This window comes from Hyperolius riggenbachi, chromosome 12 (genome assembly GCF_040937935.1).
Source record: "Hyperolius riggenbachi isolate aHypRig1 chromosome 12, aHypRig1.pri, whole genome shotgun sequence".
NCBI lineage: Eukaryota > Metazoa > Chordata > Amphibia > Anura > Hyperoliidae > Hyperolius > Hyperolius riggenbachi.
Window position 1 is genome coordinate 164,855,824 of NC_090657.1, and position 24,300 is coordinate 164,880,123.

General features: G+C 44.6%; 1 protein-coding gene across 6 annotated transcripts in view; it reads right to left on the minus strand.

The window, feature by feature from the left end:
• Positions 1-24,300, minus strand: part of CDH4 (cadherin 4) — a 1,011,299-nt gene that overhangs the window by 388,619 nt on the left and 598,380 nt on the right. For 3 of the 6 annotated variants that reach the window (XM_068263314.1, XM_068263308.1, XM_068263313.1), the window contains exon 3: positions 9,583-9,705. The exons of the other annotated variants lie outside the window; for them this stretch is intronic. In XM_068263314.1, the coding sequence (XP_068119415.1) occupies positions 9,583-9,622 (40 nt within the window). In that variant the 5' untranslated portion in view covers positions 9,623-9,705. The remainder of the gene's footprint in view (positions 1-9,582; positions 9,706-24,300) is intronic. 6 annotated transcript variants of the gene reach the window in all.

Sequence of the window (24,300 nt, forward strand, 5' to 3'; positions counted from 1 at the left end):
AAGTGTGAACGGGGTCTAAGGCACACGGGAGGGGAAAATGTTAGGGTCAGGCACATGGGAGGGGAAAATGTTAGGGTCAGGCACACGGGAGGGGAAGAGGTTAGGGTTAGGCCCACGGGAGGGGAAGAGGTTAGGGTTAGGCACACGGGAGTGGAAAAGGTTAGGGTTGGGCATATGATCCCATAAAGACCATCATATTTAACACACAGTGTCATTTTGTGGTTGTTTTACTATAGTGCAATTTAAGGTAGTAATGTTGTTAGATCTCTAACCCAACTAATATTGTAAGGAAATTTTAGGCCTGTAGTTTTAAATGGATACTGTAGGGGGGTCGGGGGAAAATGAGCTGAACTTACCCGGGGCTTCTAATGGTCCCCCGCAGACATCCTGTGTTGGCGCAGCCACTCCCCAATGCTCCGGCCCCGCCTCCGGTTCACTTCTGGAATTTCTGACTTTAAAGTCAGAAAACCACTGCGCCTGCTTTGCCATGTCCTCGCTCCCGCTGATGTCACCAGGAGTGTACTGCGCAGACACAGACCATACTGGGCCTGCACTGTGCGCTCTTGATGACATCAGCGGGATCGAGGACACAGCAACGCAGTCGCAGTGGTTTTCTGACTTTAAAGTCAGAAATTGCAGAAGTGAACCGGAGGCGGGGCTGGAGCATTGGTGAGTGGCTGCGCCAACACAGGATGTCTGCGGGGGACCATTAGAAGCCCCGGGTAAGTTCAGCTCATTTTCCCCCGACCCCCCTACAGTATCCCTTTAAGGCAATATTAAACAGAAATAATCCAGCTTTGAAGATATTTTGTATTTAGCAGGAATCTGAGAATATGAGAGATTGGTTATTCCTGTAAATATATTTTTAAAGAAAATATTAAAATTCAACATTGGTGCAATGATCTTGTGACCTAATAAATTAGTGCTTATATCGATCAATTCCACGGATTCTCAGCCTTGGAGGAAATGAATGTCAGTACTGGTTTGGCTGCTGGAGGTGCAATCTGGAGAGGTGAGGGGGAGAAGGGAAGGGTTAAAGTGGACCTGAACACAGAACTTCTACTAAAAGATAAGCACCAGCATAATGACCTTTAGAGAGAAAAAAACATTTCTTTGTTACACCTGATACAAATCCTGCAATAAATCTGCAGTGTCTACTTCCTGCTTTCATGGAAGCAGACATACTGTTAACATCCTGTGTTTACAAATTAGCTGCTTTGCCAAGGCAGTCACGTGACACAGAGGAGAGATCGAATTACAACTTGTGATTAGTCACAGGTGAAAGGGGAATTAGACAGGCTAAACTCTCTAAATACAAACAGCGCCTATTTCTCTTGGTTTTCCTTCAGTCCTGTGCAAGAGTTCAGAGCCACGTTGCTTGCACTTGTGTCAGGACGCTGAATAAGGTATAAGCTGACCTGAGGCATAGCTTTTACCTCAGCAATAATGTCACTGCATAGAACAGCTCTGCTAGACAAATTATTTATTTCTAAACTGCCAGCATAACAAAACCAAACTGCTGTGTAATGGTTACAGGGTCTCCAACACGAACACTCACGTAAATCTAGAATAAGCAATCAGTATGTCAAGACTGTCTGTAACCAGGGTGAACTCATGCCTGTTCACAGTGACCATCACGCTAACCATACACGTGTCCACAGTGACTGTCACGCTAACAACACGCGTGTCCACAGTTACTGTCACGCTAACCACACGTGTCTTCACAGTGACCATTACGCTAACCACACGTGTCTTCACAGTGACCGTCACACTAACCACGCGCGTGTCCACAGTGTCTGTCACGCTAACCACACACGTGTTCACAGTGACCGTCACGCTGACCACACGTGTCTTCATGGTGACCGTCACGCTAACCACACGTGTCTTCACGGTGACCGTCACGCTAACCACACGTGCATTCACAGTGACCGTCACGCTAACCACACGTATTCACAGTGACTGTCACGCTAACCACACGTGTTCACAGTGACTGTCACGCTAACCACATGTGCTCACAGTGCCTGTCACGCTAACCACATGTGTTCACAGTGACTGTCACGCTAACTACACGTGTGTTCACAGTGATTGTCACGCTAACCACATGTGTGTTCACAGTGACTGTCACGCTAAGCACATGTGTGTTCACAGTGACCGTCACCCTAACCACATGAGTGTTTACAGTGACTGTCACGCTAACCACACGCGTGTTCACAGTGACTGTCACGTTTATTACAAGTGTGTTCACAGTGACTGTCACCCTAACCCCATGTGTGCTCACAGTGACCGTCACGCTAACTACACGCATGTTCACAGTGACCATCATGCTAACCACAAGCATATTCACAGCGACTGTCACGCTAACCACACACATGTTCACAGTAACTATCACGCTAACCACACGCATGTTCACAGTGACTGTCACGCTAACCACACGCGTTCACAGTGGCTGTAATGCTAACCACATGCGTGTTCACAGTGACCGTCAAGCTAACCACACACGTGTTCACAATGATTGTCACACTAACTACACACTTTTTCACAGTGAATGTCAAGCTAACCACACGCGTGTTCAAAGTGACCGTCACGCTAACTTCACGTGTGTTCACAGTGACTGTCACGGTAACCGCACTTGTGTTCACAGTGAATGTCACACTAACCACGCGTGTCTTCACAGTGACTGTCACACTAACCAGTGTTTTGTCTATAGTTTCTAAAATTTGCCATCTATGATACAATCAAATCAATAGATTTTCCAGTGTTTTCGATAAAAATGAGCGATTGTATAAGAAACTGAAAATAAACTTTAATCGGGAAAAAACATTAGATTTTTCCATTTTGGTAAATAAAAATCTAGTCGAATGTGTTAGGAAAATCAGATAGAAAAACATAAAAAATTAGCTTTATTTAATAATTTAATATTTTTTTAAAAAAATAACTCATAAATGTTTGGTGTATTGGTTCAATTTTTCTGATTATTCGAACAAGTGGATCTATCAAATTTTCCTGGTGGGAAAAAACGAAAAAAACTGAATTTGTACATAGCTACTTTTAAAAGGATATAAAATTACAAATTGCTTCTATGCTTTAAAGAGACTCTGTAACCTCAAAAAGATCCCCTGGGGGGTACTCACCTCGGGTGGGGGAAGCCTCTGGATCATAATGAGGCTTCCCACGCCGTCCTCTGTCCCACTGGGGTCTCGCTGCAGCCCTCCGAACAGCCGGCAACAGACCCGACTGTAAATTCAATATTTACCTTTGCTGGCTCCAGCGGGGGGCGCTGTGGCTGCTTTCGGCTCCGAACTACACGGAAATACCCGATCTCAGTCGGGTCCGCTCTACTGCGCAGGCGCCGGAAACTTGCGCCTGCGCAGTAGAGCAGACCCGACAGTGATCGGGTATTTCCGTGTAGTTCGGAGCCGACAGCCGTCAGAGCGCCTGCGCAGGAGCCGGGAAGGTAAATATTGACGTCATCTTTCACGGAGGGCTGCAGCGAGACCCCTGAGGGACGGAGGACGGCGTGGGAAGCCTCATTAGGCTTCCCCCACCCGAGGGGAGTACCCCCCAGGGGACGTTTTGACGTTACAGATCCTCTTTAAAGGACTTACGAGGCGAATTGCTTAAAAAATGTTATGTACCTCATTGCTAAAGCAGACCTCAGGGCAGACGAACAGCACCTTCCTTTTCACGATCAGGTGCTTTATCAGGCTAATCCAGGTTACATTGCAGCTCCCGACCCTCCACAGGGTCGCCCTAGCAGAATCGCCGCTTTAAAAATCCAACTCCTGCACAGCTCGCATAGCCGTGGCCGCGCAGGATTACAGCCCCGCTCGTGTCCGCCCTCACTCCGTGCGCTCTACTATACGTCATGTGGGCGGCTCCACATGACCACCCACATGACGAACTACACTGCCAGCCAGCCGCGCCCCCTCAGCAGAGAATACAAGCTCTGAATGAGTGAGTACCTGCTCGTTCAGAGCTTGTATTCTCTGCTGAGGGGGCGCGGCTGGCTGGCAGTGTAGTTCGTCATGTGGGTGGTCATGTGGAGCCGCCCACATGACGTATAGTAGAGCGCACGGAGTGAGGGCGGACACGAGCGGGGCTGTAATCCTGCGCGGCCACGGCTATGCGAGCTGCGCAGGAGTTGGATTTTTAAAGCGGCGATTCTGCTAGGGCGACCCTGTGGAGGGTCGGGAGCTGCAATGTAACCTGGATTAGCCTGATAAAGCACCTGATCGTGAAAAGGAAGGTGCTGTTCGTCTGCCCTGAGGTCTGCTTTAGCAATGAGGTACATAACTTTTTTTAAGCATTTCGCCTCGTAAGTCCTTTAAGCATTAAAGAGACACTGAAGCGAGAATAAATCTCGCTTCAGTGCTTATATTCAGCAGGGGCATGTGTGCCCCTGCTAAAACGCCGCTATCCCGCGGCTAAACGGGGGTCCTTTACCTCCAAATCCCCCCCTGCAAAATCTACGACATGCTTGGTCGTAGATTTTGCTGCTCTTGAGGCAGGGCTAACAGCTGCAGCCCTGCCTCTCAGTGCCGTCTATCAGCGGCGCATCACCGCCTCTCCCCCGCGAGGGAGAGGCGGAGATACGCGCTGACAGACACGCGTGAGGCAGGGCTGCGGCCATTATGCGGAAGCGCTGGCTGGGACACCACGAGGGGATTGGGGAGGTAAGGGACCCCCGTTTAGCCGCGGGATAGCGGCGTTTTAGCAGGGGCACACATGCCCCTGCTGAATATAAGCACTGAAGCGAGATTTATTCTCGCTTCAGTGTCTCTTTAAAGAAAGAACAGTTGAAGTGAGAGGTATATGGAGGCTGCCATATTTATGCCCTTTTATACAATACCAGTTGCCTGGCGGTCTTGCTGATTTCTTTGGCTACAGTAGTGTCTGAAGCGCACACCTAAAACAAGCATGCAACAAATCCAGTCACACTTTAGTCAAACATGATGTGCATGCTTGTTTAGGGCTCAGCTCCACTATAAGCGATTAAGCGGTAAGTTCGCGATCGTTGCAATTTTTACGCAATTTAACCACGATTTTAATGAAATGAAAGTGAATCAATCACAAGCGCTCAGAAAAGTGCTTATAGTGCGGCTGAGCCCTTAGGGTCTATATTTAAAAAAGTATCGGAGGCAGAGAATTATCAGGACTGCCAGGAAAGTGGTATGGTTTAAAAGGAAATAAATATGGCAGCCTCCATATTCCTCTCACTTAAGTTATACATTTAAGTCATAGGAAGGTTTTGCTCCACTTCACTAAAGCTAATAACATTGCAGGTATGCTGGACAAATTATCAGATTGCCTTGTAATTAAGTAGTTACAGAGCAAATAAAGTAGAGACGGTTCTCTGCTTCTCCCCTGCATACAGATATAGGTGAAGTGTTTCATATTTATTTACTCTGCACAAACCAGCTGAAAACAATTTGATTATTTCAGAACAGCAATCTTATCAGTCAACGCCTGAGTGAAGAATAAGCTTTAACTTTTAACCCTTCCAGTAACTAGGAAACCATTATCTTTGTTTTCTATTAGTTTAATTGTGTGTTTAATGTTTTAGGGCAAAGATGAAATTTGAGTTTCGGATAGCCTGAAAAGGGATGACAAACTTTCGGTTCTTCATTAACTGCTGTCTTTGTGCTTCATTAATTCAGGGGGATCAATAGAGGGATTTTAGGAAAGATGATGCACCTGAATTTGTACACACACATTTTTGCAGTAAACGTGAACTATTTTAAAAATACCACAAATGTTGCTGAACCCACATTTAACATAGAAAGATAAACATAGATGGCAAGAGTATATTTTAGAAAAAGTGTATTATATCCGGTATGATGACACGACAAACGTGCCTTATTAAATGCATTGAAGAAAAAGAAAGAAAAGGTGCCCGTACGGTCAACCCAGCATTCCCTCTTTAACAGCCAGGACCTGAACGGATTGGATTGAACACATTGCCTGGAGTTACATTGACCTTGCTTGACGAGCAATAGATGCTCCTGCTTCAAAGCCAAGGTCAGACGAGGACAAATTGAGCACATGGTTCCCGCTCGTATGTCTGTGGAATAAACTGCAGCTAGTTATCTCTCTGGGACCGAGAGCAGCCTTAAGAAGGCACAAAGTGAGGGAACAGGTGAGCCTAATTAGCGCTGGAAAGAGGCAGTAATTAGGGCTGGGAAGTAAAAGGCGTCCCCAGCACTGTAATGTGCTGCATTTATACATAAATATTTCCTATGGAAGTCAGCGATGGGGCTCTGGAGCTGAACTCAGGAATGGCTGATTCCACACATCAATGGGAAATCTCTGCAAACTGCTACAAAATTCACAAAGTCTAATGTGTGCCAAGCAGTTCTCCGGCAGGAAAATATATGCTCAGTGTCAAACAAGCATAGAGAAGCCAGCTTCATACTTCTTATATGGAACCTGTCAGGAGGAGTCAGAGAAATAGGGAACTATGGAACAGAAGTTAGAGTCCATTGCATCAGTTTGTAGAGAGTCAAATCAAATAGAGCTTTATTGGCATGAACAAGATACACACAGGCATTGCCAATGGGGGAAATGGGGGACATGATAGAGTCCTGGGGGGTGGGAGGGGTGGTATAAAATTATAGTAGATAGAAGTCTATGCATATTTTTAGGTTTACAGTTCATGCGCAGGGGTCTGCGTGTGCGCAGAAGACCCCCACTGAGGCGACAGCCATTTACCGAGGCTGGCTGCGGCTGAATGGAGGCACGCGGGAGGACGGTGAGGGACTCAGCGGTGCTTATGGGGCTGGCGGAGTAGAGTTGAGCTGAAATTTTCGTAATTTCGCATTACTAAAATTACGCATGCAAAATTTGCGATTACGATGCGAAATTACGGTAGCGTAATTGCCATTAAAATCGTAATTGAAAATACCGTAAGCGTAATTTTCAAACTGTAATTTCGCGTTTCGTTCATGCCGTAATTTCGCATTAAACGCTACCGTAATTTCGCGTTAAACCGTAACGCTCCGTATAATATAAAAAAGCCGCCGACTTTAAGGGTTAATAGCAAAGCCCCCTTAAATGCTAAGAGCCTCAAATTTGGAGAATATATTAAGGAGATCAGGAGGAATAAGAGGAAAAATTTTTTTTTCAAAAAGACCTTATAGTTTTTGAGAAAATCGATGTTAAAGTTTCAAAGGAAAAATGTAAACATTTAAAAGCCCGCCGACTTTAACGGTTAATAGCAAAGCCTGCTTAAAGTTTAAGAACACCAAATTCCCAGGGTATATTAAGGGGATCAGTGGGAATAAGAGGAAAAATTTGTTTTTCAAAAAGACCTTATAGTTTTTGAGAAAATCGATGTTAAAGTTTCAAAGGAAAAATGTAAACATTTAAAAGCCCGCCGACTTTAACGGTTAATAGCAAAGCCTGCTTAAAGTTTAGGAACACCAAATTCCCAGGGTATATTAAGGGGATCAGTGGGAATAAGAGGAAAATTTTTTTTTTCAAAAAGACCTTATAGTTTTTGAGAAAATCGATTTTTAAGTTTCAAGGGCGAAAATGTCTTTTAAATGCAGAAAATGTCAGGTTTTTTTGCACAGGTAACAATAGTGTATTATTTTCATAGATTCCCCCAAGTGGGAAGAGTTTTACTTACTTCGTTCTGAGTGTGGGAAATATAAAAAAAAACTACGTGGGGTCCCCCCTCGCAGACCTCTTTAACCCCTTGTCCCCCATGCAGGCTGGGATAGCCAGAATGCGGAGCACCGGCCGCGTGGGGCTCCGCACCCTGACTATACCAGCCCGCATGGTCCATGGATTGGGGGGTCTCAGAAGGGGAGGGGCAGCCAAGCTTTCCCCTCCCCCTCCAAGCCCTTGTCCAATCCAAGGACAAGGGGCTCTTCTCCACCTCCGATGGGCGGTGGAGGTGGAGGCCGCGATTTCCTGGGGGGGGGGGGTTCATGGTGGAATCTGGGAGTCCCCTTTAAAAAGGGGTCCCCCAGATGCCCACCCCCCCTCCCAGGAGAAATGAGTATAGAGGTACTTGTACCCCTTACCCATTTCCTTTAAGAGTTAAAAGTATATAAACACACAAACACTTAGAAAAAGTATTTTAATTGAACAAAAAACATAACCACGAAAAAAGTCCTTTAATATTCTTAATTAACCATTAATACTTACCTGTCCCTTTAAATAAATGATCCCTCGAAATAGCCTCGGAAATGTTCTATCAGTTACAATGTAACAAAGTTATTACAATGTAACAACTTTGTTACATTGTAACTACGCCGCACCCGACGTCACTCGCCGCCGCCACATACGCGTCTGCGCTGCACGGACCCGACAGAGCTCTGAGCTATATAGGGACAGGTAAGTATTAATGGTTAATTAAGAATATTAAAGGACTTTTTTCGTGGTTATGTTTTTTGTTCAATTAAAATACTTTTTCTAAGTGTTTGTGTGTTTATTTACTTTTAACTCTTAAAGGAAATGGGTAAGGGGTACAAGTACCTCTATACTCACTTCACCTGGGAGGGGGGGTGGGCATCTGGGGGACCCCTTTTTAAAGGGGACTCCCAGATTCCACCATGAACCCCCCCCCCCAGGAAATTGCGGCCTCCACCTCCACCGCCCATCGGAGGTGGAGAAGAGCCCCTTGTCCTTGGATTGGACAAGGGCTCGGAGGGGGAGGGGAAAGCTTGGCTGCCCCTCCCCTTCCGAGACCCCCCAATCCATGGACCATGCGGGCTGGTATAGTCAGGGTGCGGAGCCCCACGCGGCCGGTGCTCCGCATTCTGGCTATCCCAGCCTGCATGGGGGACAAGGTGTTAAAGAGGTCTGGGAGGGGGGACCCCACGTCGTTTTTTTTTATATTTCCCACACTCAGAACGAAGTAAGTAAAACTCTTCCCACTTGGGGGAATCTATGAAAATAATACACTATTGTTACCTGTGCAAAAAAAAACTGACATTTTCCGCATTTAAAAGACATTTTCGCCCTTGAAACTTAAAAATCGATTTTCTCAAAAACTATAAGGTCTTTTTGAAAAAAATTTTTTCCCTCTTATTTCTTCTGATCTCCTTAATATATTCTCCAAATTTGAGGCTCTTAGCATTTAAGGGGGCTTTGCTATTAACCCTTAAAGTCGGCGGCTACCTAACATTGATCCATGCGTCAACTTTTCCGCTTCGGGAAGCATGGCCATACGCATTAATTTCGTAATACCTGTTGCAATGCGAAAATTATGCGAAAATTACGCTTACGCGAAATTTCGCGAAATCCTTCTTCATTATGATTATGTACTTACGGCCATAAACGTAATTACACTAATTACGCGAAATTTCGCGAAATCGTAATTACGCCATTACGCTCATCTCTATGGAGGAGGCCCTGGGTAAGTATCAAATCTTTATTGTTTAACGTCTCTGGTATACGTTAAGCCTCATATACATGCTAGAATAAAGCCTTTGCAAACAATCCACATCCGCTCTTCAGACAGTCATCTGGTATAAATATATTGCCCAGAGAACAATCTATGCAGTCAGATCTGATTATGAGACTGTCTGTAGAAATACTGTTAGACCCCAGACAACCATTGATGCTCATACTCACGTATAGCTTCTCCTTGTGGACTTAGAATGAACCTCAGCATATGCCACGTATGAGCGCGATGCGTCACTTCCACATCTGTACTTCTCTGCAGTGTTGCAGTACATACAGAATTGTTGCATTTGTCTGCAGAAAGGAGTCATTCGTCAGGAATCATTAGCACTCAGCGACTTACCATGTATACTCAAGGTTTAGTAGTAGTTTTATTAAGGGGTGCTTAGCTGCAATACATTTCAAGACCGAGCTGGACTTAACCACATAACGACCGCCCCCAGCCGATGGGCGGCGGCAAAGTCCGGGCCCAAACGACCGCAATACGCCCATCGGCGGGGGCGGCATCAGCGGTGGCTGTGCGGCGATCGCGTCATCAATGACGCGATCGCCGCCGGCAATAGGCTCCGCCCACTCTGCACGGAAACCCGCCGGCCAATTAGCAGCGCCGGCGGGTTTCAAATGCGGCGATCCGGCCAATCAGAGGAGTATAATACACTTTGTTATTGTAACAAAGTGTATTATACTGGCTGCCTCCTCCGCTGATGGTCACTCGTCGTGCGACCATCAGAGAGGACGGCAGCCCTTACTGTGAGCATATCAACACCCGTTTTTACCCACACAGACCACCCGATCGCCCACCCCAGCCCTCAGAACCCCCCCTGCTCACCCCAGCACACCACATTTTGCACCCAAGCACCCCCATAAAACCCATCAATCACTCCCTGTCACTATCTAGGGACGCTATCCCCTAGGTTAGGTCCCTAACTGCCCCCTAGGGTCCCCTGATCACCCCCCCTACCCTCAGATCCCCCCCAGACCCCCCTCCCAGACCACCCCCCTGTATAGTGTATACAGCTATATAGCTGCCTTACCCACTGATCACCTGTCTATCACCCATCTATCACCTGTCTATCACCCCTTGTCACCACCACCCATCAGCGCAGACCCTAAACTGTCCCTTGGGGGCACCTGATCACCCACCCAGACCCTCAGATTGCCCTCAGACCCCCCCCTCCTGATAACCTCCCCAGTGCATTGTTTACATCTATTCTCCCCTGTAATCCCTCACTGATCTCCTATCGTCACCCCCTGTGTCTGCCACCCACCAGATCAGGACCCAGTCTGCCCCGTGCGGGCACCTAATCAACCCCCCACACCCTTAGATCGCCCTCAGCCCCCCCCCCCCCAATCACCTTCCCAGTGCATTGTATTTGATTGTGCTGCAATTGTATTTGATTGTGCTGACATTCAATTTCATTGTGCTGACATTCAATTTCATTGTGCTGTAATTGTATTTGATTGTCCCGTGATTTTTTTGATTGTCCCGTGATTGCCCTGTGATTGGCCTGTGATCGTCTTTGATTGTCCCGTGATCGGCTTTGATTGTCCCGTGATCGGCTTTGATTGTCCCGTGATCGGCTTTGATTGCCCTGTGATTGGCCTGTGATCGGCTTTGATTGTGTCGTGATTGGTTTGATTGCCCTGTGATTGGCCTGTGATTTGCTTTGATTGGCCTGTGATCGGCTTTGATTGTGTCGTGATTGGTTTGATTGCCCTGTGATTGACTTTGATTGTCCCGGGAATTGAGTGCCCTGTGATTGGCCTGCGATTGCCCTGTGATTGCCTTTGATTGTCCTGTGATTGTTTCTGATTGCCTCCGATTCCCCACTCGCCACCACCCCCCTGTCACTATCCAAGTGATCTAAAAACAGTGAAAACTGTCACTTTTTTAGTATCACTAGTGTTAGCAGTTAGGCCAGTTAGCTAGGCCCCTTTGTAAGTGTCAGTTAGTGCTCAGCCCACTGCACCACAGTCACTAATTAGCGTCATCACTGTCGCTAATCAACATTGGTACTATATAGTATCTGTAAGTGATCATTACTGATCGCAGTCAGATCTATTAGGGTCACTAGGATCCACAAAAAAAAACGCAGTGTTTGCCCGATCAGGCCTGATCGTTCGCCTGCACTTGCGTTCAGCCCGCCCCACCGCAGTGACAGAATTTTTTTTCTGATCACTGCAAAAAACACTGTACAATAGCTGTGGCACTGTAAACCTCAGTTTTGATTTATTTTTTTTATCAAAACTCAGTGAGCACAGCTTTCTACCTCTCAAATACTCCCTTTTGCTAGGTAGGTGCTCTTTTTTCTGCGTAGTCTCAGAGGAATACCCCCTAAATTTAGCAGCCCACCATGGCAAGAAAGGGGTATTCCGATGATGAGGTTCTCAGGTACATGGCCCAGTCGGATGAGGACGATTGGGACGCCTCATTCGACGAATCTTCCGGGTCAGAGTTTGAACCTGAATTGAGCAGTGGCTCACTGACCGATAGTGATGACGAGGTTGAGGTCCCGGCTAAAGCCAGGCGTACCACACCCCATGTTGTTGGACCGCAGGTGGCGCAGGATCAGCCTCAAGGGCAGCAGAGTGGTGTTCGTGCTGGTCTGAGATTTCATAGTGGGGCAGGCACCAGCAGCACAACATCTCCTGGACCTAGCACCAGTACTTCCGTAGACCCTGGTGAAGTGGCGAGCACCAGCATGGAAGTTGAAACTGGTTCGGTGGCACGTGCAGTAAGATCCCAGTCGCAGCCACCAAGAAGACGGGCCCGTACTACCCCTAATTTACCAGAGGTGCTGGCAAACCCAAATTGGCAATCCCCTGATTCCGCCGCACCCGTACTTCCCCCTTTCACCGCCCAGTCTGGAGTCCAGGTGGAGACAGATAATCTAGGATCGGCCCTAGACTTTTTCTATCTGTTCTTCACCCAGGATCTCTTGGACTTAATTGTGGCAGAGACCAACCGTAAGGCCACACAATATATAACCGCCAATCCAGAAAAGTACCTTGCCCAGCCTTTTCGGTGGAAACCAGTCCAAGTTTCCGAAATGAAAATTTTTTTGGGCCTTATCCTTCACACGGGACTAGTAAAGCAGAATGTGTTGCGGTCTTATTGGTCTACGGACCCAGCACATCATGTTCCCCTGTACTCTGCTGCCATGTCCAGGACACGATTTGAGAACATCCTGAGCTTCCTGCACTTCAATGACAACGAAACCTGTCATCGAAGTGACCACCCTGCTTTTGACCGGCTCCACAAAATTCGACCCCTCATAGACCACCTGTCATCCAGATTTGCAGATGCTTATACCCCTGACCAGGACATCTGCGTAGACGAGTCCCTCATACGCTTTACCGGGCGCCTTCGCATCAAACAGTACATCCCAAACAAGCGCGCCCGGTATGGGGTGAAACTGTATAAGCTCTGTGAAAGGGCCACAGGCTATACATCTTATTTTAGGGTCTATGAGGGAAAAGACTCAAAATTGGAGCCGGTCGGATGCCCTGACTACCTGGGGAGCAGTGGAAAGGTTGTGTGGGACTTGGTGTCACCCTTGTTCCAGAAGGGGTACCATCTTTTTGTGGACAATTATTACACAAGTGTGGCCCTCTTTCAGCACTTAAAAATAGAAAAAATCCGATGCTGTGGCACCGTGCGGCCTAGTCGCCGGGGCTTCCCCCAACGGCTCATTACCACCAAACTTCAACGGGGGCAGAGGGCCGCCTTGTGTGCTGACGACCTGCTCGCGGTGAAATGGAAGGACAAGAGGGAGGTTTACTTCCTGTCCACCATTCACGCAGACACGACAGTTGAAATTCAACGGCGAACTAAGGTCATTGAAAAACCCCTTGTCGCCCACGAGTATAATACTAACATGGGAGGGGTGGACTTCAATGACCAGAGGTTAGCGCCCTATTTAGTTGCTCGAAAAACAAGACGCTGGTATAAAAAAGTGTCTTTTTACCTCATTCAATTGGCAATTTACAACAGCTTTGTTCTCTACAGTAAGGCTGGGAGAACTGGCTCGTTTATTCAATTTAATAAACAGATCGTGATGGAACTCCTGTATCCAGGAGGTGCCGTGGCCCAACCCCAAGATGCAACTAGCCGGCTACATGGAAGGCATTACGCCTATCCAATTCCGACTACCCCAGGTCAACGAATCCGAAGAAAACGCTGTCGTGTCTGCAGCAGGGCTGGAATAAGGCGTGACACCACTGTTTATTGTCCCACCTGTCCTGACCAGCCTGGCCTATGCCTAGGGGAGTGTTTTGAGAGGTACCACGAGCAGGTACACTATTAGAGAATAGGGAACTCCACACACAGCGGTAGGCACACAAGGGTCTCTCAGTGCTATTTCACACTGCTGCGATGCGTTAGGGCAAAATGCCTAGCAAAAGTCACACTTTGCGGTCCCCCCCTACGCCGGAAGTGCTTGACTTAACGCTAGTGCATGCCTACGTTACTGCGTGGCTTCTGTGGCAATATCGATCGGCGCGGAAGTCATGTTAGTCTATGGCGACGCAGTTCATTACTAGGCCGAATGCTACTCTTGTGGTATTGCCTGAAGGTCTGTTTTGGACGATACGGTGCGGCGGGCTCGACCCACCGGATATGTCAATATGCAGTGTGAAACCAAACATCGGGTTTCCAGAGACCCTAATACACAGGGCTGCCAGAAACCTCTCCTTTCACTTGGGACAAATTGCGGAATGTATTTCGCCACAACTCTGTGCGATTTGCACTTCGCACATTGTTCCATGGGGGAGGAGAGGTTTGTCCTCGGGAGGTAGGTTAAAAAAAAACAAAAAACAGGTAAGCAAAGAAGTTAATGTTTGGTTTGCAATGTTAAGTTTTTTATTAAAAAAGTTCAAAGGTTATTAATGTTAATGAAGTAATTGCTTTGCTGCTTGCTTGTTTTTTGGGTTTTTTTTTCTCTTTTTCCATCCAATAACCTTCCAGGTGGACCGAGCGAACGACTAACCAGCTGCAGTACTGATGGTGCATCCTGACAGAACGTTGCGCGTCTGTCAGCTTACACACAAGTCGGTGCATGCAGCGCTGCAGGACGAGATTTCTCCTCCGCAGTCAAAAAGATACGTTTGCCGAGGCATATGGGCCGAGGAGTGGTGTTGGGGATTCATATGCTTTGGCAAACACTTTGTATCAAAAAAGAACTCTGGCAATGATTTGTTCATCCACATCGATCGGTGTGAATGGATAAATCAGGTTTGCCAGGGCATACGAGCTGGTGGGTTTGGATTTTTGGGGCGGCAGCTCCTATGTCCTGGCAGACGCCTTCCCCTCCTTTTTGTATTGTTTTGTCTTTTTTTCTATCCAGACCGACCAATCAGCTGCAGCACTGATGGTGCATCCTGACAGAACATTGCGCGTCTGTCAGCTTACACACAAGTCGGTGCATGTAGCGCTGCAGGACGAGATTTCTCCTCCGCAGTCAAAAAGATACGTTTGCCGAGGCATATGGGCCGAGGAGTGGTGTTGGGGATTCATATGCTTTGGCAAACACTTTGTATCAAAAAAGAACTCTGGCAATGATTTGTTCATCCACATCGATCGGTGTGAATGGATAAATCAGGTTTGCCAGGGCATACGAGCTGGTGGGTTTGGATTTTTGGGGCGGCAGCTCCTATGTCCTGGCAGACGCCTTCCCCTCCTTTTTGTATTGTTTTGTCTTTTTTTCTATCCAGACCGACCAATCAGCTGCAGCACTGATGGTGCATCCTGACAGAACATTGCGCGTCTGTCAGCTTACACACAAGTCGGTGCATGTAGCGCTGCAGGACGAGATTTCTCCTCCGCAGTCAAAAAGATACGTTTGCCGAGGCATATGGGCCGAGGAGTGGTGTTGGGGATTCATATGCTTTGGCAAACACTTTGTATCAAAAAAGAACTCTGGCAATGATTTGTTCATCCACATCGATCAGTGTGAATGGATAAATCAGGTTTGCCAGGGCATACGAGCTGGTGGGTTTGGATTTTTGGGGCGGCAGCTCCTATGTCCTGGCAGACGCCTTCCTCCTCTTTTTTTTTTTTCAAAATTTTTTGGCATCCACATTGATTGATTGTTTGACGTTCATTTTTCCTTTCAGCCCACAGTGCATTACCCTTATGCCCAATATAAGGAGTATAGCAGAAACTCCTAATACTGGCCATACATGTAATGATTGCAGAGACCCTAAAATGCCAGGACAGACCCCACGAATGATGCCATTTTGGAAAGAGGACACCCCAAAGTATTCCGTGAGGTGCATGGTGAGTTCATAGAATGTTTTATTTTTTGTCACAAGTTAGCAGAAATTGTGGTTTTGTGTTTTTTTTTTTTTTTTCACAAAATGTCATTTTCCGCTAACTTGTGACAAAAAATAAAATTTTCTATGAACTCACCATGGCCCTCATGGAATACCTTAGCGTGTATTCTTTCCAAAATGGGGTCATTTGTGGGGTTTGTTAACTGTCCTGGCAAGTGGGCGGGGTGCTAAATTTTGAGCACCCCTGTAAAGCCTAAAGGTACTCATTGGACTCTGGGCCCCTTAGCGCAGTTAGGGTGCAAAAAAGTGCCACACATGTGGTATCGCCGTACTCGGGAGAAGTAGTATAATGTGTTTTGGGGTGTATTTTTACACATACCTATGCTGGGTGGGAGAAATACCTCTGTAAATGACAATCTTTTGATTTTTTTACACACAATTGTCCATTTACAGAGTTATTTCTCCCACCCAGCATGGGTATGTGTAAAAATACACCCCAAAACACATTGTACTACTTCTCCCGAGTACGGCGATACCACATGTGTGGCACTTTTTTGCACCCTAACTGCGCTAAAGGGCCCAAAGTCCAATGAGTACCTTTAGGATTTCACAGGTAATTTTGCGGAATTTGATTTCCAGACTACTCCTCACGGTTTAGGGCCCCTAAAATGCCAGGGCAGTATAGGAACCCCACAAATGACCCCATTTTAGAAAGAAGACACCCCAAGGTATTCAGTTAGGAGTATGGGGAATTCATAGAAGATTTTATTTTTTTGTCACAAGTTAGCAGAAATTGATTTTAATTGTTTTTTTCCACAAAGTGTCATGTTCCGCTAACTTGTGACAAAAAATAAAATCTTCTATGAACTCACCATACTCCTAACGGAATACCTTGGGGTGTCTTCTTTCTAAAATGGGGTGATTTGTGGGGTTCCTATACTGCCCTGGCATTCTAGGGGCCCTAAACCGTGAGGAGTAGTCTTGAAACCAAATGTCGCAAAATGACCTGTGAAATCCTAAAGGTACTCATTGGACTTTGGGCCCTTTAGCGCAGTTAGGGTGCAAAAAAGTGCCACACATGTGGTATTGCCGTACTCGGGAGAAGTAGTATAATGTGTTTTGTGGTGTATTTTTACACATACCCATGCTGGGTGGGAGAAATACCTCTGTAAATGACAATCTTTTGATTTTTTTTACACACAATTGTCCATTTACAGAGTTATTTCTCCCACCCAGCATGGGTATGTGTAAAAATACACCCCAAAACACATTGTACTACTTCTCCCGAGTACGGCGATACCACATGTGTGGCACTTTTTTGCACCCTAACTGCGCTAAAGGGCCCAAAGTCCAATGAGTACCTTTAGGATTTCACAGGTAATTTTGCGGAATTTGATTTCCAGACTACTCCTCACGGTTTAGGGCCCCTAAAATGCCAGGGCAGTATAGGAACCCCACAAATGACCCCATTTTAGAAAGAAGACACCCCAAGGTATTCAGTTAGGAGTATGGGGAATTCATAGAAGATTTTATTTTTTTGTCACAAGTTAGCAGAAATTGATTTTAATTGTTTTTTTCCACAAAGTGTCATGTTCCGCTAACTTGTGACAAAAAATAAAATCTTCTATGAACTCACCATACTCCTAACGGAATACCTTGGGGTGTCTTCTTTCTAAAATGGGGTCATTTGTGGGGTTCCTATACTGCCCTGGCATTCTAGGGGCCCTAAACCGTGAGGAGTAGTCTTGAAACCAAATGTCGCAAAATGACCTGTGAAATCCTAAAGGTACTCATTGGACTTTGGGCCCTTTAGCGCAGTTAGGGTGCAAAAAAGTGCCACACATGTGGTATTGCCGTACTCGGGAGAAGTAGTATAATGTGTTTTGTGGTGTATTTTTACACATACCCATGCTGGGTGGGAGAAATACCTCTGTAAATGACAATCTTTTGATTTTTTTACACACGATTGTCCATTTACAGAGTTATTTCTCCCACCCAGCATGGGTATGTGTAAAAATACACCCCAAAACACATTATACTACTTCTCCCGAGTACGGCAATACCACATGTGTGGCACTTTTTTGCACCCTAATTGCGCTAAAGGGCCCAAAGTCCAATGAGTACCTTTAGGATTTCACAGGTCATTTTGCGGAATTTGATTTCCAGACTACTCCTCACGGTTTAGGGCCCCTAAAATGCCAGGGCAGTATAGGAACCCCACAAATGACCCCATTTTAGAAAGAAGACACCCCAAGGTATTCAGTTAGGAGTATGGGGAATTCATAGAAGATTTTATTTTTTTGTCACAAGTTAGCAGAAATTGATTTTAATTGTTTTTTTCCACAAAGTGTCATGTTCCGCTAACTTGTGACAAAAAATAAAATCTTCTATGAACTCACCATACTCCTAACGGAATACCTTGGGGTGTCTTCTTTCTAAAATGGGGTCATTTGTGGGGTTCCTATACTGCCCTGGCATTCTAGGGGCCCTAAACCGTGAGGAGTAGTCTTGAAACCAAATGTCGCAAAATGACCTGTGAAATCCTAAAGGTACTCATTGGACTTTGGGCCCTTTAGCGCAGTTAGGGTGCAAAAAAGTGCCACACATGTGGTATTGCCGTACTCGGGAGAAGTAGTATAATGTGTTTTGTGGTGTATTTTTACACATACCCATGCTGGGTGGGAGAAATACCTCTGTAAATGACAATCTTTTGATTTTTTTACACACGATTGTCCATTTACAGAGTTATTTCTCCCACCCAGCATGGGTATGTGTAAAAATACACCCCAAAACACATTATACTACTTCTCCCGAGTACGGCAATACCACATGTGTGGCACTTTTTTGCACCCTAACTGCGCTAAAGGGCCCAAAGTCCAATGAGTACCTTTAGGATTTCACAGGTCATTTTGCGGAATTTGATTTCCAGACTACTCCTCGCGGTTTAGGGCCCCTAAAATGCCAGGGCAGTATAGGAACCCCACAAATGACCCCATTTTAGAAAGAAGACACCCCAAGGTATTCAGTTAGGAGTATGGGGAATTCATAGAAGATTTTATTTTTTTGTCACAAGTTAGCGGAAATTGATTTTAATTGTTTTTTTCCACAAAGTGTCATGTTCCGCTAACTTGTGACAAAAAATAAAATCTTCTATGAACTCACCATACTCCTAACGGAATACCTTGGGGTGTCTTCTTTCTAAAATGGGGTCATTTGTGGGGTTCCTATACTGCCCTGGCATTTTAGGGGCCCTAAACCGTGAGGAGTAGTCTTGAAACCAAATGTCGCAAAATGACCTGTGAAATCCTAAAGGTACTCATTGGACTTTGGGCCCCTTAGCGCAGTTAGGGTGCAAAAAAGTGCCACACATGTGGTATCGCCGTACTCGGGAGAAGTAGTATAATGTGTTTTGTGGTGTATTTTTACACATACCCATGCTGGGTGGGAGAAATAACTCTGTAAATGGACAATTGTGTGTAAAAAAAATTAAAAAATTGTCATTTACAGAGATATTTCTCCCACCCAGCATGGGTATGTGTAAAAATACACCCCAAAACACATTATACTACTTCTCCTGAGTACGGCAATACCACATGTGTGGCACTTTTTTGCAGCCTAACTGCGCTAAGGGGTCCAAAGTCCAATGAGCACCTTTAGGCTTTACAGGGGTGCTTACAATTTAGCACCCCCAAAATGTCAGGACAGTTAACACACCCCACAAATGACCCCATTTTGAAAAGTAGACCCTTCAAGGTATTCAGAGAGGGGCATGGTGAGTCCGTGGCAGATTTCATTTTTTTTTGTCGCAAGTTAGAAGAAATGGAAACTTTTTTTTTTTTTTTTTTTTGTCACAAAATGTCATTTTCCACTTACTTGTGACAAAAAATAATATCTTCTATGAACTCACTATGCCTCTCAGTGAATACTTTGGGATGTCTTCTTTCCAAAATGGGGTCATTTGGGGGGTATTTATACTATCCTGGAATTCTAGCCCCTCATGAAACATGACAGGGGGTCAGAAAAGTCATAGATGCTTGAAAATGGGAAAATTCACTTTTTGCACCATAGTTTGTAAACGCTATAACTTTTACCCAAACCAATAAATATACACTGAATGGGTTTTTTTTTATCCAAAACATGTTTGTCCACATTTTTCGCGCTGTATGTATACAGAAATTTTACTTTATTTGAAAAATGTCAGCACAGAAAGTGAAAAAAATCATTTTTTTGCCAAAATTCATGTCTTTTTTGATGAATATAATAAAAAGTAAAAATCGCAGGAGCAATCAAATAGCAGCAAAAGAAAGCTTTATTAGTGACAAGAAAAGGAGGTAAAATTCATTTAGGTGGTAGGTTGTATGAGCGAGCAATAAACCGTGAAAGCTGCAGTGGTCTGAATGGAGAAAAAGGCTCTGGTCCTTAAGGGGCGAAAAGACTGTGGTCCCGAAGTGGTTAAATTCTTTATTATTCCCATAATCCCTTAAAGATCGCCTCCAACCCGTCATACTTTTTAACGTTTTTGGAACATTTTCAGCATGTTTAAACTCTTTACAATATCCTTCTTTTACACTTCCCGACTGTTTTTGAACTATGACAAGTGATTATGCAGATTAACATTCCGAGCAATGTCCTCAGTAGCGGCATTACTATGTGTCCCTAACCCGGTCAACCAGCGTTTCAACATACATTTTCTCATTGGTAGCTGCCAAGACTCGTGAAGCATGGCGGAGGAACCGTGGAGAAGGAAACATAAGTCAAGAAAAACGTGATGAGAAACACTGAATTGATTAAATAAGAAAATGCCTTCAAGCGTTGCACAGGTGGTGAAAGTGTTTTGCAGAGGATGGTGAGAGTTTTACTTAAAAACAAGTGCTCAATTGGAAAGTCATAAAATACTCGGCTGTAGAAATGTAAGATTTTGGAGCAGGGTTCATGTCTCTGTAATATGCTCGGAAATTTCCACTCAGGGCCAGATTGCTATATATTAGGGCCTGTAAACACTGCTGCGCTTGCGCTGCACTTTTAAAATCGCTTGCGTTTTTTAATCGCAAGGTCTTTTGAAAAATCATAAAAATCATGACGACCTGTACACACTGGTGCGATTTTTCTAATTTCATGAAGGCTTTGCATTTAAAAATCACATGCGATTTTAAAAATGCAGCGCAAATGCAGCAGTGTGTACAGGCCCTTAGTATGTGGTGTTGTAGAGTTAGTAAGGAATTTTTCACTTTTAAAAGTGAAAAATTCCTTACTAACTCTACAACACCACATCGTAAGGTGTCCCTTTAAGGCTCTGCCGACATAACAAAAGTTTTTTAGGTGATACCTTTACTAACTGTTGCAAGCTTTCAAAAAAAAACTTTAAAAGGAACCTAAACCAAGTAAAATTGTTTAAAAATAAACACATGATGTACCTGCAAATGAATATTATATCCTTATCTTGTCATCAGTTCCGCTCAGAAACTCATAATTTGCTTCTAACAATGATCCCTTACAGTTCTGGCAAGATTTTGTCACAACTAAAATATACATCAGTTGCCAGGCCTGGATTTACATCACAGGAGCCTATAGGCACAGATGTCCTGGCACCCTAGACTTCACCCTCAGTGAACCTACAAACCTCTGCCGAACCGCAACACAAGTGTGCTGGCTGGCCCAGATGTTACTTCTCCCTTACTTCCCTTGCCCATCATAGGTAGCTACAGGTATCCCCTAGTATTAGGTAGCCAGAGGTACCCTCAGTATAAAGTAGCTAGAGGTGCCCCCAACTGAAGGGAGTTCTGGTCAGTGGAATGCCGAGACCCGGGTGAGTAACCTCTCATTTACACTCTGTTCAGGACTCTGCATAGGGAAAGAGGGAGGGAGGCATTGAGGAGGGATTTGAGCCGCCTTTCCATCATCAGCTGCCTGTAGGCATGTGCCTAGAGTGCCTTATGGTAAATCTGGCCCTGTCAGTTGCAGTCAGTTATAACTGAAAGGACAACTGATGAGCAAGGTAATGTCCATGTTTCCCTATGGCTTAAGTGGGCAATATTACAGTTTAACAGTGTGTTGACCAGGAAGCTGTTAGGGTGTAATCGCCATTTTCAAAGTGAAGGATGGAGAATTCCGTCCATCACAGTGGACAAACAGGACGCAGGAGAGGAGAAAGAGATTGAGGAGTAGACTACACAGGAGGTAAGTATGATGTGTGTATGGTTATTTTGACTTTTCATTTTCAGTTCAGGTTTGCTTTAAAGAGAATCTGTATTGTTAAAATCGCACAAAAGTAAACATACCAGTGCGTTAGGGGACATCTCCTATTACCCTCTGTCACAATTTCGCCGCTTCCCGCCGCATTAAAAGTGGTTAAAAACAGTTTTAAAAAGTTTGTTTATAAACAAACAAAATGGCCACCAAAACAGGAAGTAGGTTGATGTACAGTATGTCCACACATAGAAAATACATCCATACACAAGCAGGCTGTATACACCCTTCCTTTTGAATCTCAAGAGATCATTTGTGTGTTTCTTTCCCCCTCGAGTTCTCATGCACTGAAGTTTCAGGCTGCTCTTTTCTTCCTGCAAACAGCTTTGCCCTTGTCTGAATTTCCTCAGTATGTGAAAGCCCAGCCAGCTCAGAGGACGATTTATCCAGCTTGTAAAAGATAAGAGAGCAGAGAGAAGCTGCACTAATCTAAATATCACACAGGCAGTGTGAAGAGAGGGGCCTGAAAGGGGGAATTCATAGCAGAACCACAACACTGAAGAACTTGGCAGCCTTCCAGACACAGGCCACAAGTCTGACAGGGGAAAGATACATTGATTTATTACAGAGACTGTGATAGCAGAAAGTGCTGCAGTAAGCCAGAACACATTAGAATAGCTTTTGGAACTTGTAGGATGATAAAAAACAGGATGCAATTCTCTTTAAGAATGCATGGGTGAGGAAAGATTTTACAGTGCACAAACCCTGACTAAATAATGAATACTGTAAAATATAAGCAATGTTAAATCAGTAAGTTTCAGTCAGTAACTTTGTAGTCTCTCTTCACCGTAGCCCTGACCAAACTATATGATTTGGTGTAACGTGGGAACTGGTGGTTAGATGGCAAATTCAAGGTCAGAGATCGAACTTGTCAGCATTTACAGAAAGACAGCTCAGAAAATGGGAGTCTTTTGGCAGTCAATCAGAAGCCATATTTAACCTTAGAGATATTTCACTAAAAAGTCCGTTCAGATCATTAAAATCATCAATTCCTTTTCAAAATGTAAAATTTCCCAGATTTTATTTTTATTTATATCATTGGCTCCCCAGGATCTCCTTTCAAGTCAGGGAAGATTTATCCCACTTGTCAGTTCCCGCTGAAATATAATATATTGCCGACGCTCATGTTTGCTGTACAGGCTCATTACTCCAATGCTAAAAAAGAAATAAAGAAAAACAAAAACAAAAAAAGAGAACAGAACAAAAAAATAAGTAGAAAAAAATTGACAGGCTGCAGAAAGCGCACAGCTTTCCAAACAGATCGCTTTCATTTGCAGGATTTAATTGTTTGTCCAAGACACTTGCCTAATTATAAATTATGCATGTTTTAATAATGCAAACTGTAAGTGGGCAAAGACTGGGAAGGAAAAAAAAAAAACAAAAAGGAGGAAAAATGAAAACAGAGAAACCTTAATGGCTGTGAAGCAGACCCTCTGTTCTGTATATTGTGTGGCTGTTTTAATTACATTTCCGGAATTGTGGCGGTCTCAGGGAAGGCAGCATTTTCCCTTTCATTACATAAATCGCTGCATTTATGAGCTCTGTATTAGGCTTAAGTTAACAGACATGCTTACTGCCTTACATTAATAACAATGAAAACAGACAAAAACTATAAACATAAAATGTGATGGCGCTTTCTTGAGTTCCATGTAATCAGAATAGACGATTTCACTCCACTTGGAAAAGGGTGCAGATTATGGAATAAAGTCCAGCCATACGCCTTGAAAAATTCATAAAAAAACTTTTTTCTAAAAACCTAAATTTAAAGTGGTCTGAAACTCTGACAAAACATTCAATAAAAATGTGTTTTCCTACTTTTTATTACTCATACAGTTATCATATTTGCTTTTGTGCACAAGTAATATTGTCTGTTTACAAATTACAAGTTTCCAAAGTGTATTTTTTCTTACCCTGAAAGCTGGCATTGCATTTTATTATTTTTCTATTGGAACTGCTTTTTATTAAATATTAAAATCTTCTAATGAGCTATTCTGAACACTGTGTGTGCCTGAAGCAGAGACAGTTTCTCAGAGAGTGTTTGTTTACATTCCAGCGTTGATACATGTGTTTAACAAGTAAAAAATATACTGTTATCTCCAGTTTGGATGCGGATTTGAAGCTGAATAGCAGGAGAGAGTGCTTTGAGTGATGTTCTGCTAGAACTTTTTTCTGGGATAGTAGCTTTTAAGCTGTGAGGAATCTTTTAGAGCAAAGTAGAAATGCTGGCTTTCAGACCACTTTAAGGGGAAGTCGGGAGGTTTGTTCGAGGTGTGCTGTGCTGCAGCTGCAGGTGGGGTTTTAACCTCCTCACACTAGACCAAGGAGGCAACCCGGCATCAGTGGCAGAGGCGGGGCCAGCCCCAAGTGTGG